The 19,051-nt window shown below is 45.7% G+C and overlaps 1 protein-coding gene across 2 annotated transcripts in view; it reads left to right on the forward strand.

Annotated features, from left to right (window-relative positions):
• Nucleotides 1–19,051, forward strand: part of DGUOK (deoxyguanosine kinase) — a 91,498-nt gene that overhangs the window by 31,002 nt on the left and 41,445 nt on the right. For both annotated transcript variants that reach the window (XM_033949912.1, XM_033949914.1), the window contains exons 4-5: nt 9,131–9,278; nt 14,724–14,839. In XM_033949912.1, the coding sequence (XP_033805803.1) occupies nt 9,131–9,278; nt 14,724–14,839 (264 nt within the window). The remainder of the gene's footprint in view (nt 1–9,130; nt 9,279–14,723; nt 14,840–19,051) is intronic.

Here is a 19,051-nt window from a genome sequence, read left to right on the forward strand (position 1 = left end):
CAATTGTAATCCTGACAGGATTCCCGTTTCGTGATCCAAAATTGCTGCTTCAGGGGAAGACTGTTAACAAAATTGCTTTTCCGTCTTCTGAAGCAGCGATTTTTGTGTTGGAGGCAAAAACACATAGTAAAAGCTTTTTTAAGTATATTAGAATCAAGAAGCCACTAAAAGAATCAGTTACTAGATGACTGAGGGGTAAAAGGAGCAGTTGAGGAAGACAAGGCCATAGCAGAGAGACTACCGCTAGGAGAAGCCCGTGACGCCCAGATTGCGAAACTCCTAACCTGCCTCTCTGAAATCAAAAACTGGATGATCATCAACAAACTGCAACTGAACGCCTCCAAGACGAAACTCCTTTGGATCCGCAAAGATTGTTCTGACCGTAACAGTCCCTTGCTGTGATGGGTTTCAACTACTATAACTGCAAAAGACCAAGTACGCAGCTTAGGAATAGTCCCTTGATTGCAACCTGTCGCTTTCTGACCATATTTCTCAGGTGGTATCTTCTTCATTTTACTACCTGCGACAACTCCGGAAAATAAGGAACTATTTTTCAGAGTCTGACTTTGCCCAACTACTCTAAGCCTTTGTACTCTCCTACATGGATTACTGCAATGTACTATTCAACGGTCTTACGGTGAAGAACATACGATGTCTCCAGCTTGTTCAGAATGCAGCAATCAGGCTTCTGAAATACCTCCATGCCTGCGACCCTGTCTCCCAAGCTCTAGCATCGGCTCATTGGCTGCCTTTAGCCAAACGTTGTGTCTTCAAGGGCCTAATGCTAGCGTTCAGATCCTTGTATGACATGGCGACGGCCTACGTGATAACCAAGCTTCGTCTGTATGTGCCGAACCGGTTCCTCTGCTCCCTGGACAAAATACTCCTCAAAACACTCCCTGGTCAACTGCAAACTGCAAAGCGATGGCCCTACTCCCACTTCACATCGGTTCACTGGAATTGATTGCCCCTGCAGATCAGATCCCTTGAAGGACTCCTCAGCTTTAGAAAAGCAATAAAAACATACCTCTTCACCTAAACCCCTACCCTTGACCGATAGACTACAAAGAGATGTATATTTGTACCAGAACCAGTATGTGTCACATAATTATAACTTGTACTATACACTGTAACTTTCTGTGTCAAATTAGGTATAACTTGTACTGGAAACCTTGCATCGTAAGGACAACCATAGCAAATTGTAAGCAATAAACTATATGTCATCATTAGCCCCTAGCATGTATCTAGTTAGGATAAAAACTTGTATCATAAACTTGTACAAAAATTATGTATGTTACACCTGTAACCCATTCTGAGCTTTTTGGGGACAATGGGCTAGAAAACTTTAATTAATTAACTCTTTTCTTCAATCTACCAGTGCCAGAAATGGTATTCAGTACTGATGGGTTAGAGAAACTGAAATAAATGTCTGTAAATCTGAAAGATGTAATAGGGCAATTTGACAAACTGAATAGAAGCAAATTGGCTGGATCAGATGCTGTACATACCAGAGTACTGATAGAATTGAAAAATGAACTTTCAGAGCTAGTGTTAGGAATTTGTAATTTATCTTTAAAATCCAGCATGTTAAAAATCCAGCATGGTGGGTGGCCAATGTAATGGCAATCTTTAATAAGGGGTCCAGAGGTGATCTGGGAAATTATAGACCAATGAACCTGACATCAGTGGTGGGCAGACTGGTAGAAACTATTATAAAGAACCAAATGACAGAGCATATACATAAGCATGGATTAATGAGAGAAAGCTATTATGAATTTAGTCAAGAGAAATCTTACCTCGTCAATCCTAGTACATTTCTTTGAAGGAGTGATTAAACATGGATAAAGCTGAGCCAATTGATATTGTGTATCTGGATTTTCAAAAGGCATTTGACAAAAGTGCCTCATGAAAGACTCCTGAGGAAATTAGAAAGTCTTGTGGGTTCAAACCCACACTGCTCCTTGTGACCCTGGACAAGTCACTTAATCCCCCCATTGCCCAGGAACATTAGATAGATTGTGAGCCCACCAGGACAGCGAGGGGAAAATGCTTGAGTACCTGAATAAATTAATATAAATCGTTTCTGAGCTCCCCTGGGAGAAAAGTATAGAAAATTGAATGAATGAATAAATAAATAAATAACTAGGATAGGAGGTACGGTAATGTCCTATTGTGGATTAAGATCTAGTTAAAGACAGAAATAGAATATAAAGTTATATGGTCAGTATTTTCAACAGAGAAGAGTAGATAGTGGGGTTCAAAAATGAACAAAATCTCCCACAACAAAAAAGTAATCAAACACAATATCCAAGAATAGCTTGAATATATGTAAAGGCAGATAACCCAATGCATCAACAATGGAGGAAAAGTCTCGGAACCCTGTCAGGGAGAAAAACCTTCCTCAGACTAGAAAGGGCATAAAAATCTCCATTGTTTGCACATACAGTTAATTCCCCACTCGATTTGCACTCTGTTTCCAATGTATGAATTACTTCAAATGATATACGTTTAAATTATACTTATCTTTTCAGCATGCATAGCTAATCAGGCTCCCTGCCCAACTGACGATGTCCAAGCGTTTCGCCAGAAGGCTGCATCAGGGAAAAAAGGGACAAAGCTTGAGTCGGCGCCCTCTGTACTCAAACAGGAGAGTAGGGTGGTAAACTGTTGGGATCAGGGAAGAAGAGAGACTGTTGGGACTTACAGTGCTTCCCCTAGCATTTCTTCTTTTTTTGTGTGTGTGATTTAGGGTTCATAGACAACGGCGCGAAAGATAAAAGTGCGCGCCGACAATTGAGCACAGCGTGCGCCGCCGCACCACTCTAAATTACAGTTTTTAGGTGCTCCGACGGGGGGTTTTGTTGGGGAACCCCCCCAGTTTACTTAATAGACATCGCGCCGGCGTTATGGAGGGTTTGGGGGATTGTAACCCTCCACATTTTACTGTAAACTGAACTTTTTCCCTAAAAACAGGGAAAAAGTGAAGTTTTCAGTAAAATGTGGGGGGTTACAACCAGTGCTCCCTCTAAGCGGGCGGGTGTTGTGAGCAAAATTTTTTTCGCTGTGCGCTAAAAATATCGGGCGCCAGCAAGTTATGAGCCAACTCGCCCGATTCTCCTCTCGCCGCCCTGCCCGCCGTGCGCTGTGACGTGAAACTTGTGCGCTGGATGTAATATTTTGTGCGCCAGCGCACGCCAGCGCAGCTTAGAGGGAACACTGGTTACAACCCCCTACAATGCCCCCACAACACGGCGCGATGTCTATTAAATAAAGTGGGCCCCCCTGTCGGAGCACTAAAAACGGTAATTTAGAGCGGCGCGGCAGCACGCGCTGCGCTCAATTGTCTGGGCGCACCTTTGTCCCGGTGCGCTTTTGACCTGACACCGTGATTTAGTATTTATTTATGTTTCAATGATTTTTATTGACAACTGAACAACACAACAGCAGAGAAAACTTACAAAGATTAAAATACAGTCATCCATTATTATACAGAAGTAATAAAAACTAAAGTCCCCCACCCTCTCAAACCCAGACAAAGTTTTAAGATTCACAGCTAATAGAATCAAAAAAGGATCCTAAACCTCCAACTAAGTCTCCTAACATTTCTTGTACCCACCATCTACATTAAAAGACATCCTGGCCAGTTGTGTTCACAACCCACCATGCTCCGTTTTCCTTTTTAGTGGACTTGGGCCCACATGCTCAAAACTCACTGTGTCTTTAATGATTGATGCTAAACCAGTTTTGACCTGTTTAGCGTCAAAGTATTTCAGCTATTGATGCCCAAAATGTCTAATCGCAGTCTTTTATGTGGTTTCTAGCAGCCTCTGTTATGCTTATCTAAATGATCTCATCAGTATTAAAATGCACACTCTGATCGATGCCCAGATGATGCACAAAACGAAGCACTGGTTTTTAACACTCCGAAATCTCCAACAAGTCTGGAGGTGTTAAAAAAGCCAACTTTTTTTTTTTTTTTTAATGGGCACAGATGTGTATGTGTTACACATGAACAATATCTGTTCCCATTAAAAAATTTTAAAAAGTTGTGCCGGGATTCCCCCCTCCCCCCACTAACAATGGTCCACACTTCCCGAACTTAAAAAAAAAAGAAAATTGGCAAGACGGAAGCTCACTTTCTCCAGCCTGGGCCACCTGGACCCCCCCTTCCCCCCATTTTAAATTGAAGATCAGCAGGAGGGATGCCCTCACCCCCAGCAGTACTGCCTCTTCAATATGGTAATTAAACACTTTTCAGTATGCCTACCATATTTCAAATATTGATATCATCTGGAAAGTGGCAAACCTTACCAGACTTCCTTTCTGCAGTATCACTCACAAAAAAATATTAAAAGGAACTGGACCAAATACCAGTCCTTGCAGCACACCATTGGTGATGCTCTTATCCTCAGAGTGAATATCATTTGTTCACTCCCTGTTGCCTTTTACTCAACCAGTTTCTAACCCAGTGAGTCACTTCAGAGCCCACATTAAAGGTGCTGTTTATTTATAAGTCGCTTATGTGAGGCTTTGCTGATGTCTACGTAAACCATATCCAGTGCACTGCCTCAATCCAACTCTTTGACCCAAAGAAATTAATCAGATTTGTATGACAAGACTTACCATATTTTTCACTACATAAGATATACTTTTACCCCCCAAAAAGTGGGTGGAAATAAGGGTGCGTCTTATGGAGCGAATACCCAAACCCCCACAGTACCTCTTTTAAAATGCTGTTGTCCAGCGCTGTATCCTGCACTCCTGCCCTTTCCTCTGGCTGACTCTTCCAGCATCAGAGACACCACCAAGTCACATGCACTGGCTATGCGCAAAATCTCACACATGTGGTGTGGTGCGGCTGGGGATTGATATTGATGTTGGCGGGAGATTGCCGTTTCCCTTCTGGTGGCTCGACGGAGGGCAAGGGGTGGTGGAAATTGGAGCTTTGCATCGGCAGAGAGGACAGCTCCGAGTGAACTCCATTTGCAGCCTAAGAGGGTAAAGACAGCCCTTTTGGCGAGGGTCCGAATGAGAAGCTGTACAAACTCGGGCGGAGGAGCAGCGCACAACCCTTTCCGGACTCTTGTCCAGCAGCAGAAGGGGGAAACCATTGGCGCGATGTAGCATGGCCCCGACATGGTCACCAGCGGTGGATTGAGGTAGCAGAGAGGAGAAGGGAGTTGGTGGCAGTCAAAGAAGAGTCCAGAGCAGGAAGAAAGAAGCAGGAGTTGGCGGTGGCGAGGGGCGGGTAGCGAGAGTAAGCTCCACCCACCCGTACTGCGTCACCAGCGTCGTCAGCACCCGGACTCCTCCTTAAAAGGGGGGAGCCAACGGCGCGCAGCGAAGGCGAGCATCAAAGGCGCTCGCCTTAGCGAGAGCACCTTTGCGAAGAGCCTTAAGAAGAGTCGGACCACTACACCCAAGAACATAAGGAGAGACTACACGGTAAGGGAGTAGCAGGCACAAAGGAGGAAACCACATACAGGCAAGTGAAGCAAAGGGATAGAAGGCACTGAAGACAAGGATCAGGTAAGTCCAAGGGGATCGCACCCACACAAGAACAAAGAGGAGCAAAGGGACAAAAGGCACTGAAGACAAGGATCAGGTAGGTCCAGGGGGATCGCATCTACACAAGAACAAAGAAGCGGCAGGTAGAGAGGGGCAGAAGAAAAGCAGCAGGAACAGAAGACAGGAAAAAGGTAGGCCCAGGGGGCAGGCCCAAGAGGTAACATACACGAACCTCGGCATAAAGGGCAGCGGCAGAGAGGACTAGGAAGAGAAGGACAACGCACACGCACAAGCGGAAGGAAGCAGAAGACGAAGGAGATCAGGAAGAGCCAGGAACAGGAGTGAGTGCACAAGCAAAGAGTACAGGAACTTCTAGAAGGCGGACAAGTATGGAAGCTGCAGGAGCCCAGAGGTTGAGCTTCTCAGTGTACTGCACAGACTGCCACATGTACGACTACCTCCCCTCGGGGAGACAGTCGTATGTGTGCGGACGATGTCAGGAACTGAAGAGCTTGAAGAGTGAAGTCAGTCATCTGAAGCACAGGATCCAGGAACTGGAGGGACTCTACATCTCAGAAGACCCATCCCAGCCAGACGATTACTCTATGAGAGAGAGGCACATCAAGGAACAAGTCAGGGAACTTGAGAAGTTCATCGAGGACGCCTACAGGAGAGTGGAAGAGCAAGAATACGAGCAGCACAGGAACAAGGAAGATTCACTGAACGGAGGACATGAACCATCTGACACCGAGGGAGAAGGATCCCATGGAGGAAAACCGCAGGAGAAAGAGGCAAGATCCTACCAGCACCTCGAGGGAGAAGAAACGCGAACCACCAAGGACACTGATCTGCGACCACAGCGGAGACTGAAAAAGGGAAATCTGCAATCCTGGTGGGAGACTCAGTCCTAAGACAAGTGGACAGCTACATAGCAGGAGGGAGAGAGGATCAGCTGGTGACCTGTCTCACAGGAGCAAGAACCAAAGACATCACAGACAAAATTGAAAGGATCCTGGAAGGAGCAGAGACGGAAGAGACGGCAGTGATAGTCCACGTCGGGACAAATGATGTTGCCAGGAGAGACTACAGCAGGAAGGCACTCACCGAACAGTTCAAGATTTTGGGAAGGAAGCTGAAGATGAGGACTCAGAGGATAGCGTTCTCGGAGATCCTACCAGTACCAAGATGTGAAGAGGCAGACGGAACTACAATCAATAAATGTGAAGAAGGTGTGAAGAAGAGGGTTTTCACTTCATGAGGAACTGGACAACGTTCTGGGGCAAGAACAAGCTCTTCAGGAGAGATGGACTACCAGCCTACTAGCAAATAACGTCAGGAGAGGAATAGAGCTGGTTTTAAACTGAGAGGAAGGGGAAAGCCGACAGTCGATCAGGTGTTGATGATTCGGAAGACAGTATCCCGAAAGGATACTGAGTGGGGGAAGTGCTGGGAAGACACCAAAAACACCAAACAGGCAACGAAAAACCAACCAGACGAATCAAGAAGGGGATAGGAGGAGTCTACTACATGGGGAAGACAAAAAGGAACAAGAGGAAGGGAATGAACATAAAGAGGAAACTTACCATGTACCACAAGGGGAAGACAGGAAAGACAATAAACAGGAGAGGAGAGACAATAAACAAAAATCTGCAGAAGGGAACGGAAAAAATAATGAATCTCAAAGGGAAAAAATAAGAAAACAAAAATATCAAGACTTAAATTGCATGCACACTAACGCTAGAAGCCTGAAGAACAAAATGGGGGAACTAGAAATCATGGCCAAAGATGAGAACCTAGACATCATAGCAATCACGGAAACATGGTGGAACGAGGAAAACAAATGGGACACAGTACTGCCTGGGTACAAGCTCTACCGAAGAGAAAGGACACCTCAGAAAGGAGGAGGAGGAGCACTTTATGTAAGGGACAGCATTCAATCGACCGGAGTGGACGCAGCAATGACAAATGACCAACTGGAATCAATATGGGTTAAAATACCAGGAAGAAAGGGAACCGTGATAAAGTTGGGACCGTATTACCGCCCACCTGGGCAAACAGAAGCAAAGAATGAAGAACTGAGAGCCAAGTTGAGGTGAGAATGTAAAAATGCAAACACCATAGTTATGGGAGATTTCAACTATCCTGTGATAGACTGGAGCCATGGAGTTTCAAAGTGTTCAAAGGAATCGGAGTTCCTAGAGGATGTAAGGGACTGCTACTTGGAACAGCTTGTCATGGAACCAACGAGAGGAACAGCTATTCTGGATCTAATCCTCAACGGGCTGAGAGGACCTGCCCAAGAAGTGAAAGTAGTGGGACCATTAGGAAACAGTGATCACAACATGATCCAATTCAAAGTGGAAATAGGTATGCTAAAGGGGAGGAGTACCATTGCAACAACGTTCAATTTCAGGAAAGGGAACTATGATGCCATGAGACAAATGATAAAGAGAAAACTCAGGGACAGTTCCAGAAAGGCACAGACGGTGGAGCAAGCCTGGACCTTATTCAAGGACACGGTAAACGAAGCGCAAAACCAGTATATACCCAGACTTAGAAAAGGGTGCAGATAGAATCGAGCAAAAGACCCAGCATGGTTAACCAATGAGGTTAAGAAGGTGATAGGAGACAAGAAAGAATCTTTCAGGACGTGGAAAAAGGATAAAACCGAGGAAAATTGGAAAGAGCACAGGAAGCATCAAAAAGAATGTCACCGCGTGGTCAGAACAGCAAAGAAAGAGTATGAAGAGAGACTTGCCAAGGAGGCGCAGAATTTTGAACCATTCTTTCGATATGTGAAAGGAAAACAGCCGGCGAGGGAGGAGGTGAGACCCCTGGATGAGGGAGACAGGAAGGGAGTGGTATTGGAGGAAAAGGAGGTGGCGGACAGACTAAATACTTTCTTTTTTGTCGGTCTTCACAAAAGAGGACACATCCACGTCCACACTGGACAGTCAGCGAAGAGGTTACAATCAAAGTCAGCAATACAATCTTACATAATAAAAGAATAGAAAGCTATAAAGTTCTTAGGGTTACTGGATTGAATAAGCAGTGCTGAGTAGATTCTTAGTTAACAAATCGATTGAACAAACTCGTTTTTAGCAGTTTTCTAAAATAGAAGTAGGATGAAGAGAGCGCTAATAGCCAATGTATGTCAATCAGCAACTGGCTAGCACATCAAAAACATATCTTAAAACTCCTTTGTCAGTTTCATACAATAGAAACAAATGTAGACCATCTGAGGAATGTAATTTTCAGACAGGCTATTTTCATAGATTACAAGACATTTACCTGATTTTTTTAAAGTTATTCTCCCTGGATGTGTTGTATTTTTCTTTATCTCAATACGAATTGAGGATATGAAAATGACTACTACTAATTTCTATAGCTGTACTCATACTTTAAGTGGGATAGAAATTCTCTCTTACTTTTGCACAAGATGTATTATACTTCTGATTTTGTTTGGGTCGAATAGAAATTGATTGAGAGAGTTCCTTCTCCTTTCCCAAATGTTATGCCCAGTTCTTGCTAATTCAAATGTTTAAGAACCTAGACCAGGTTGGTCCCGATTCTCCTGCGTGGTTGTGCCTGCTAGTATCACATATGCCTGTTTTTTTCATAGGTATGTGTTTGCCCAGAATTTGTTTGAACTTGGCTACATGGATGAGATTGAATGGGCCATTTACCAAGACTGGCATTCTTTCCTAGTCCAGCAGTTTGAAGACAGGGTCTCCCTTGATGGGATCATCTATTTGCAGGCCACACCAGAGGTATGTCACAGGAAGGGCAGACATCTCTATATAAAATCTGACCACCATCCAGATAGCCTGCTTTCCATCCCACTGGCATTACAAAGGAAGGGGGAAGAGAGATGCAAACTGACTGACAGTAGGAGGAGAGGTGAGAGGTTATCATGAAGCCAATATTGGCTGTAAAAGTTTTTTTCATATGTAATTAAAATGTTACATTGTATATACTGTATAAAGGAGGTAGGAATTGGTGCATTGCTGCCCCCTTGTGGGGTATCGGATTATACATAATTGGAAACTGAAGAAGCTAACAACTTTTTTTTTTAACACCTGTAACTTGTCAACTGCAGTGTTAGTGATGGGGTCATTTATAAGATAACCAGTCAGCTCTTTGTCAGTCCTGATTTCCCTATAATAATCCCTAAGAAACACAGGAACTGCATCTCCTTGCATGCACTGAACTAAAATCAGGAGTTGTTCAGCATATGAAAACACCTATTCCCTTATTTTTCCCCTTCTATGCAATTAATTGAAATTGAATCCTCAAGGGCATCACACTAGTTGGGTTTCAAGATAAATACAATAAATATTCATGAGATTTATTTGAATGTGGTACATCTTAAAGGCTGATTAATATGCATAGTTTGGTCACCCTGAAAACCAGATGCAGACCTTGAGGACTCCTTAAGTTAGTGGTTCTCAAATGGTGTGAACTGGTGAACAAAAGGTGGCTAGGTGTGCTGTGAACTGTTGTGGGTTTATATTTTAGAGGCAAAGCTTAGTGAGGGTGTGAGATGTGTGGCGAGGCTCGAGAATGCGTGAGTGAAAGAGTGGTGAGGCATGGCAAGGCTGGAGAGCATGTGCAAGAGAGTCAAGACAAGCGAGGTGAGGTGCAGGGGTGGGAGAGGAAGCATATGAAAGACAAACCAGCAGGAGGGAGTGTGGGGCAGCTCTAGCCCAAGCATCACTAGTCAGCTCCGGGTTATCTTTTCTGCCGCATGGCAGGGCCAGTGAGGGGATCACGTAATGCAAGGCAGTCGCATTCAGGAGCAGGGAGCTGGGCCTGCTTTCCCCAGTCTCTGGGACAGGACAGGGCATCTTTCTGGGCAGAATGGGACGATTCATTATGATCGTTTCGTTGTGGCTGCAACGAAACAGCTGCACTGAATTGTCTCCTTTCGACATCACCATGGATACAGGAGCAGGAAGAGGTGCTGGCAGATCGTGGACAAGATGGAGGGGGAGGGAAGAATTTGGGGGGGGTATAGGGAGGCATTGTCCCCCCACACACATGCACACTCAGGGCCTGATTCTCTAAAAGTGCGTCCCGATTTTAGGCAGCTGTAGGCGTCCTACAGCTGTCTAATCAGCCAATCGGGATGCACGTTTTTTAAAAAAAATGCTCCCCAGGCAGGCCGCCTATATTGAAGGCGAGGCCCGCAAGACACCTAGGCCCTGATTCTGAATAGGACGCCCGGGAGAGGCGTCCTATTCAGAATCGGCCTAAACTAAACCCCGATTCTGTAACCGGCGTCCATGTTACAGACGCGGGTTAGAGAAACGGGTTAGATTAGACACGGCCCGCTACACTTATCGCGGCAAGGGATCTCTCTGCCGCTATAAGTATAGCGGGCCGCGGCCCCCTGACCAGGAGGGTGCCCAAACCCTCTGCCCGAAGACGCACCCCCCCCACTACCGACCGCCCCCCCCGACATTACCGATCCCCCCCCCCCGACAATATCGATAGCTGGCAGGAGGGTGCCCAATCCCTCCTGCCCGAAGACGCACCCCCCCCACTACCGACCGCTCCCCCGACATTACCGACCGCCCCCCCCCGACATTACTGATCCCCCCCCGACAATATCGATAGCTGGCAGGAGGGTGCCCAATCCCTCCTGCCCGAAGACGCACCCCCCCCCCCCCCCGGCGCTAACCCCCACTCCACCAAACCTGTTCTTAGAAGGGTCTTGCACGTCTTGAGCCGGCAGGCACGCCTCGTCGAAATGAAGCGGGCTCGCCCCTTCCCGGCCCATCCCGCCGAAGCCTAAGGCCTGATTGGCCCAGGCTCTAGAAGCCTGGACCAATCAGGCCTTAGGCATAGCGGGTCCGCCCATCCCCACTTAATCTAAGGCCTGATTGGCCAATCAGACCTTAGACTTAGTGGGGATGGGCGGACCCGCTATGCCTAAGGCCTGATTGGTCCAGGCTTCTAGAGCCTGGGCCAATCAGGCCTTAGGCTTCGGCGGGAAGGGGCGGGCCCGCTTCATTTCGACGAGGCGTGCCTTCCGGCTCAAGACGTGCAAGACCCATCTAAGAACAGGTTTGGTGGAATGGTTTGGGGGTTGTTAGCGCCGGGGGGGGTGCGTCTTTGGGCAGGAGGGATTGGGCACCCTCCTGCCAGCTATCGATATTGTCGGGGGGGAGATCGGTAATGTCGGGGGGGGCGGTCGGTAGTGTCGGGGGGGTTGCGTCTTCGGGCAGGAGGGATTGGGCACCCTCCTGCCAGCTATCGATATTGTCGGGGGGGAGATCGGTAATGTCGGGGGGGGGGCGGTCGGTAGTGTCGGGGGGGTTGCGTCTTCGGGCAGGAGGGATTGGGCACCCTCCTGCCAGCTATCGATATTGTCGGGGGGGGAGATCGGTAATGTCGGGGGGGGGGCGGTCGGTAATGTCGGGGGGGGTGCGTCTTCGGGCAGAGGGTTTGGGCACCCTCCTGGTCAGGGGGCCGCGGCCCGCTATACTTATAGCAGCTGAGAGATCCCTTGCTGCGATAAGTATAGCGGCCGCGTCTACTTACAATGTAGGCCAGCATTTTGCTGGCCTACATTTTAAGCTTCTCCTCTACTAGGGAGCCGCGTAGGGCCGCCTAGGTTCAGCCTAAGGCCCGCCTAAGGCCCTTAGACGAGCTTAGGCATCTTGCGGGTCTCCCTAGGCTCCCGGAGGCGCCTTCAGGCTTGCCTGGGGAGCATTTTTTTTTTTTTAAAAACGTGCATCCCGATTGGCTGATTAGACAGCTGTAGGACGCCTAAAATCGGGATGCACTTTGGAGAATCAGGGCCTCAGTGCACTCAGCCTGAGATCCTTCTGCGACAGAGAGGAGAGGGGGAGGGGAAGAATTTTGGGTGGGTGGGGGGCATCGCCAAAATTCAAAGGTGCCCTGCTGTAGCTCGAATCTTTGCACTGTTTTGTCACTGGATGATGATTCAGCACTGAAATGGCTGTGATGAAACAGCTGAGACAAATCATCCTAGACCCCTTGCTAGGATGGTCTCTCTTGGGTGTGCCCTTTGCTTGTTTCCTCTTGGTCACTGTTTTCTTCTTAGTCCTCCCTGAAGGGACACACCTGTGTTTTGCTTGTTTTCCTTTCTATGAGTGTTTCACTGTGAATGACTGAACTCAGCTTTTCTTTTATTATTTTTATGATGTCTAGCACCTGTTTTCTACATCATACCTATATGAATTAGGGTTTTCTTCAGTAACTAACAAGTTTGAAGTTTTATTAAAATTTGATGAATCGCTTAATCTTAATACAAAGTGATGAACAGCTCTAAAAACGCATAATACATCTCTCAATACGGGGAGGCAACATCATTAACATAGACCAATTACTAGACATAAACAAACCCAAAAGGGAAATGGGGGAAGAAATACAATATGTGACAATAAATGAGGCAAGCATGGAAAAAACGATAGGGGAGGAAATAACGTCAACTAAAAATTTGGCTGAGATTGAAATGGCAATGAAATTCTAAAAAAGTTATCAGTTAAAAGCATCTTTAAAAAGAAAGCATTTCAACTTGCTTTTAAATCTATCAAAAAGACGATCTTCCCTTATACATATTGGGAGGGAATTTTTATTGATGACTAAACACAAATATGCATTAAACACTGCACGCAGCAGAATCCATGTTATCAGATTTGTCATTGTACAAAAACAAACCAATCCAGACAATCCCACCACCACCATCACTACCCCTCACGTCCAACATCCCAACTAGGCCCAACATGAAAGAAACCCTGTACATCAATAGAAATCAGTTCCATAGTAACAGAACAAATACATAAAGAGGGGGAAGAGGAAAGATGAGGTATAAATCCCACCAAAGAACTAAATCATCAGCACCCCCCCAAAAAAAAAAACACAAGAAGAACCAACCTGATCCAACAATTGCAAACACTCTCTCTCATCCCAAACCTGCAGTGCTATCCCCCCTTCAGTAATTAACATTAAATGCAAAAAAAAAAGAGACTTCAGTGTTTCTCTTAGGGAGATAGTGGATCCTGCAGAAGGGCACACTGGATGATGGGCCATTCGGTCTTTATCTGCCATCATGTTTCTAATGCATTGAAGATTAGATAAGGTATGTTTCTCTCATATATGTCCTAATATCAAAAAAGTCATTTAAACACATCAAGCTCTTGCTTCACACAACTGCGCTTAATTTATTAAAACAAGCTTAATAGCTTTCTGAAGTTTGTTTCTTTTATTCTGGCGACGCAAGCAGCAAAACTTAACCACTCCATCTCTCAACCTGTTGACGGCAACGGGCGACTTCAAAACTTTTCGAAAAGAAATCAAAACCCTACTTTTCAAAAAATTTATCCAGATATCTTAACCCAACCCTTCCCCCTCTTCCTAGATAAATTCTCCCCCAAAACCTCCACTTAAATAATCTCTTCCTCCCCAAAACACCAACCAAGTATTCACATCCCTGAAATGTAACGTAATCTTATTTGTACTCTAACTGTAATCTATTTGTTATATCACACAGTAACGTACAGTCAATTTAATATCCAATTTGCAAGTTCTTCCGGAATTAATCCAGCTACCTCTCCTCCCTTGTAACCAAAAAAAACAAAAAACAAAAAAAAACCCAAAACTGTTGTAACTTCACTGGAAATGTCCAGTTAGCTCTTTTGTAATCCGCCTTGAACTGCAAGGTATAGGCGGATTAGAAGTCCCTAATGTAATGTAATGTAATGTAGTTATTCATAGTTTAGTTAATATTTAAAAAATTTTGTACACAAGTGTGCCAGAAAAGTTTTCATATGTTTTACAGTGTGCCCTGAATCATTAAAGTTTGAGAACCACTGCCTTAAGTGTTCACACCTTAGTGCATACACACATATATACCCTGTTAAGCTAGTATTCTATACAAGAAAGTAGGCACACTTATAGAATTGCCTTTCTAGTCTTAATAAAAAAACCCATGTACTTTTGCCTTGAAAACATAGTTACATAAGAAGCCTTTTGTAAGGCATTAATCAAGGAAAAAGTACATGCGTGTTTTTTCTGTGATTGTTGTGGAGAACTTTTCAGATTAAACTAACCATGGGGGTTTGCTTAACTGGGGGTAGTGTCATCAGCTTCCTCGTAATGTTGCAGTCTGGCACTGAACAGAGTGGCAGCATGTCTGGGTGCAGCAGCCAGTGCCGTGATGCTGAGTTTGTGTTTTGCCTTTTCAGAAATGCCTGGAGCGATTGCATAAAAGGGCGAGATTGGAAGAGCAGGGAGTCCAGTTGGAGTACCTGGAAAGGCTGCACACACAGCATGAAAAGTGGTTAATTGAGAAAACCACAGAGTGAGTGATATTCCCAGTTCCTCTGTGCTGGTCGCTCCAATATTACTTATCCTATCTGTCCTCTTTTATAAGGACAGCATGAAAGGCACTTCATCCCTAAAATTTAAGAGCAAAGGGGCCAATGCAGAAAGCCAAGCATTAGAACTATGTACGGATAGCTGAGTGCACTGCTTCTAACACAAACATAAAGCAAAAATTCTGCTCACCTGTGCAGTAAGCTAATCTGCAAATTTGAGGTTTGTAGAACTTGTACTCTAATCAGTGAGAGTACATTAAATGCTTGCACCGAGGACAGCTAGTATTGTGTCTGAACAAAATGAAAGTGCAGGCACACGTGCTGAAACATCATGCAGGTAAATTATCAGCATCATAAAAATTTCATGTACTTAAAATTAAGAATGTTTTGCACAGAACAACATTCCAGAACATGCGCAAATAAAAGTTTTTCTGTTTGGACCTCTGCACAGAACTGTCACCTCCTGTCCTGAAAAGTTGTGGGTGCTGTTTATGTTCACAGTGAAAATAAGAAACATGCATTAATTTCTCACAGATGGTACTAACTCTTTTATAGACAGCAGAAAAGAAGGTACCAAGCCTCAGGTTAAAACAGAACAACGAAATGTCAAAACCAACCTTCAGTTAAATATACTCTATTGGTAATTTTTCAAAGTCCAAAATCAAGTCCTTAACATACAAAATGAATGTGGCCCCAACTCAGATCCAAGTTTTGGCAACTGTGTCACCTTCCTCAGGAGACAACAAAGGACTTGTGATGCTCTGCTAAAATTGTGCGGTAATGCATTGGCGTTTCTGTACAGAAAAGAAGCGCCAAAAGTAACCCTTTTATGGCACCTTGGGTATGGCATTAAAACTCTAACCTTGTGCTCAGGCTACTCTTCCACACACTTCTTTGCCTCAGGGCCAAATAGCTTAAATCATTAACATTCATTTTAATATGCTGTGTAGTGGTGTCAAATGCATGTATTCTTTGCATTGTGCACCTGTAAGTTGTGTGCAAACTTCACACTAACCCTACACTAATGACTGCTCAAGCTTTCTGCATCGGCCTCAAGAGTGTGTGTGTGTTCAGTTAATTCTGGGTTCAGAAGATTAATATCTGGATGGGCTGAGGAGAAGATTTTTGAACATTTTTCGATGCAAGGTGAGGTACCACTATATACGATGGAAATAGCTTCTAGACAACTCAGTTTTTCACAAATAGTCCCAGGCCATTATTTCCCAAGCTATATGAAAATGTGTTTTTTGCTTTCCTCAGTCTTGGTTCAGGACAGGAGTGTGGAATATTCAGATACATCCTGAGAATCCTTGGCCTTCAACCTTTGTGAACAGGCCACTGTTGCCTTGGGCTGTATGTTGGAGGCATAAATGCTTTATGCTCCACGTTCTTTCTAAGTTTGTTTTGAGCACTATCTTTGTGATATTCTGTGATTTAAAACAGAGTTTCTCAACACACGGTAAGCGTACCCTTAGGGTTACGCAAGCCGCTTTTTTGGGGTACACGGCACTGCATGGGTCTCTCGCTCCCCTTCCTCCTTAATCCGATGTCCTCCTTCTTGCCGCCATTGCCGGGGATCCCTTGCCCTCCTTCCTGCATTCCCCCCTCCGCTGAAGCCAACCCGAAAAGACTTCCCTCCAATGTCAGAGCTGACGTTATAGGGAAGCCTTCCCAGTCAGTGGGAGATCCTTCAGGGCTGCGCCTTCCAGCCTTCAGCCACACAGGAACGCGTCATGGGCATCGGTTTTTGCACACTGAACGTGGTTGACCCGGAAGCCTTCTCTCTGACGTCAGAGGGAAGGCATCTGGGTCAGCCATATGCAGCGTGTAAGAGCCGCTGCCCACGACACATCCCTGTGTGGCTGAAGGCAGGAGCAGCCCAGCTGGATGGCCCTGAAGGGAGCGAACGAATTGTAGCAAGTAAGGGAGAGAGGGGACATGATCGTGGGAGAAAGGAGGAGGGTGGAATTTGGGATGGAGGGAGGATGAACTGAGGACAGAAGGAAGGGAGGGGGCATGAACATGGGGCACAGAAGGGGAGGGAGCAAGGAAGCACTAACGGAGAATTATTGGACATGAGTGTGTGAGTGAGAGGGAAAAAGAGATGGTGCACATGGGGAAAGGAAGAAAGAGGAAAACTGCAGAGAGAGAGGTAGAGATGCATGGGGAAGAGAAGGATGAGAGGGAGAAATGTTGGATATGGTGGTGGAGAGAGAACAGAGGGACAGATTGAAGGGAATGCAAGGGGGAGGAATGTTGGATATAGTGATGGAAGGAGAGATATGTGCTGGAAAGGGGTGATAGAAGGAGAAATGGGCATGGGACTGGTGGGCAGTGGTGAAAAATGCTGCACATGCTTTGGGAGATATGAGAGGGATAAATGTTGAATGTGGCAGTAGAGGAGTGGGAGAGATGCACCCTGAATCAATCAATCTCTCTCTATATTCCCTTTGCATCAAGGGAGGGAATGAGAAAGAGGCAGAAGGACAGTGAGAGAGAGGGAGACTTGTTGCCAGTAGGGGTGGAGGAGAGAGGAAGAAAAGTTGGACAGAGAGATGTTGGTTGTGGAAGGGAATAAGGGCCGGAGGAGAAGAAGCGTGCAGGAGGCAGAAAGAAATAAATATTGGATGCACAGTCAGAAGGAAGTGCAACCAGAGACTCATGAAATCACCAGACAACAAAGGTAGAAAAAATGATTTTATTTTCAATTTAGTGGTTTAAATGTGCCAGTTTTGAGAATTTATATCTGCTGTCTATATTTTGCACTATATTTGTCTATTTTTCCATAGTTGTTGCATATTTTAAAGTCATCTGCCTTGACCTCTTTTAACTCCCCCCCCGAATATAAATGATAGTTAACATTTTTTCTACGTACAGTGTACTTTGTGTTTTTAATTTTGTGGTTACCGTTATGTATTAATAAGATTATTTATCCCAGGACAAGCAGGCAGATATTCTCAGCAGGTGGGTGACATCACCGACGGAGCCTTGCAGCGGATAGCCTCGCAAGCAGACTTGCTTGAAGATCTTTGTAAGAGCGTACGAGTGCTGCACTGCACATGCGCGAGTGCCTTCTCGCCTGAGTCAGGGTGTGTGTCTCCTGTGAAGTACCTCAGTTCACTGTTTTCTGTGGAGCCGAGAAGTCCTCTTCACTTCAGCTCTGCAGCCCTTCGTTGCCTTCTTGCACCGTTTCTTTGTTATTTTTGCTAGTCGCTGTGCTCGCGTATTCCTTCTCTTTATTTTAAAAATAAAACTTTTATTGTTTCTTTTCTGGCCAGCAGCCTAGGCCTGGCCGCTGAACCTCGTTCATTCGTCAGCCTTCTTTTTTTCTATGTCATGGCCTCTTACCGGGTTCAAAAAGTGTAGCCAGTGCAGCAGGGCTATTTCAATCACCGATCCTTATCATCGGTGTATTGTTTGCCTGGGTCCTGAAAATTGCCCAGACTCTTGTTCACGCTGTGCTGCCCTTCAACCTCGAGCCCTTCGCAGACGACGTGCCAAGCTTCTTCAACTATTTGGCACTATGGAGCAGTCTGCTGAGAGGGTCTCGACCTCAGCTTCAGGGACGCCCTCAACTTCCAAGACCTCGACCCCCAACACCCATGGCTGTCTCAACCAAGGCCTCGACCTCGACACCTTCAGTCTCGAAGATCTCGCCTGCAGTCCCCTTTAAGTCTTCATCTGTGGGTAAGTCTCCTGTTTCTCCTTCAGGTACCCTTCCTAAGAAGCCTCCAGAGTCTCAGGCATCCCAGGCCATGCCTATGATCCTGCCAGCCTCTTCGAGACCTCCAGCTAAGCGTGCCTCCAAACATAAGGAATACTCATCCTCGAGGTTGCCCTCTTTGGAGCGCACTGCTGCACCTTCGAAACCTGATCCCTTTGTCTCGGTGCCTATGTTCGAGGACATGTTGAAAGCCATTCTGACCACTCAGATTTCCTCGGTCATGGCTCAGCTCTTCTCGGCCTCGGCCCAGCTTCTTACGAGCCAGCCTGAGCCTCAGCCTGAGCATCCTAATGAAGCACCTCGAGGCAAGCTTCGAAAGTATCGTCGCTTATCATCCAGTGACTCTTCTCCTCCTCCTCGTACACAGTCTCCTGAACCTCGATTGAGGCATTGCTCAAGGCATTCGAGGCATCTTGCTTCCAAACGCAGTCAGGAGTCTTTTCTCAAGCAGAAGACCTCTCTTCCTCCGGAT

The sequence above is a fragment of the Geotrypetes seraphini genome, chromosome 6 (genome assembly GCF_902459505.1).
Source record: "Geotrypetes seraphini chromosome 6, aGeoSer1.1, whole genome shotgun sequence".
Classification (NCBI taxonomy): domain Eukaryota; kingdom Metazoa; phylum Chordata; class Amphibia; order Gymnophiona; family Dermophiidae; genus Geotrypetes; species Geotrypetes seraphini.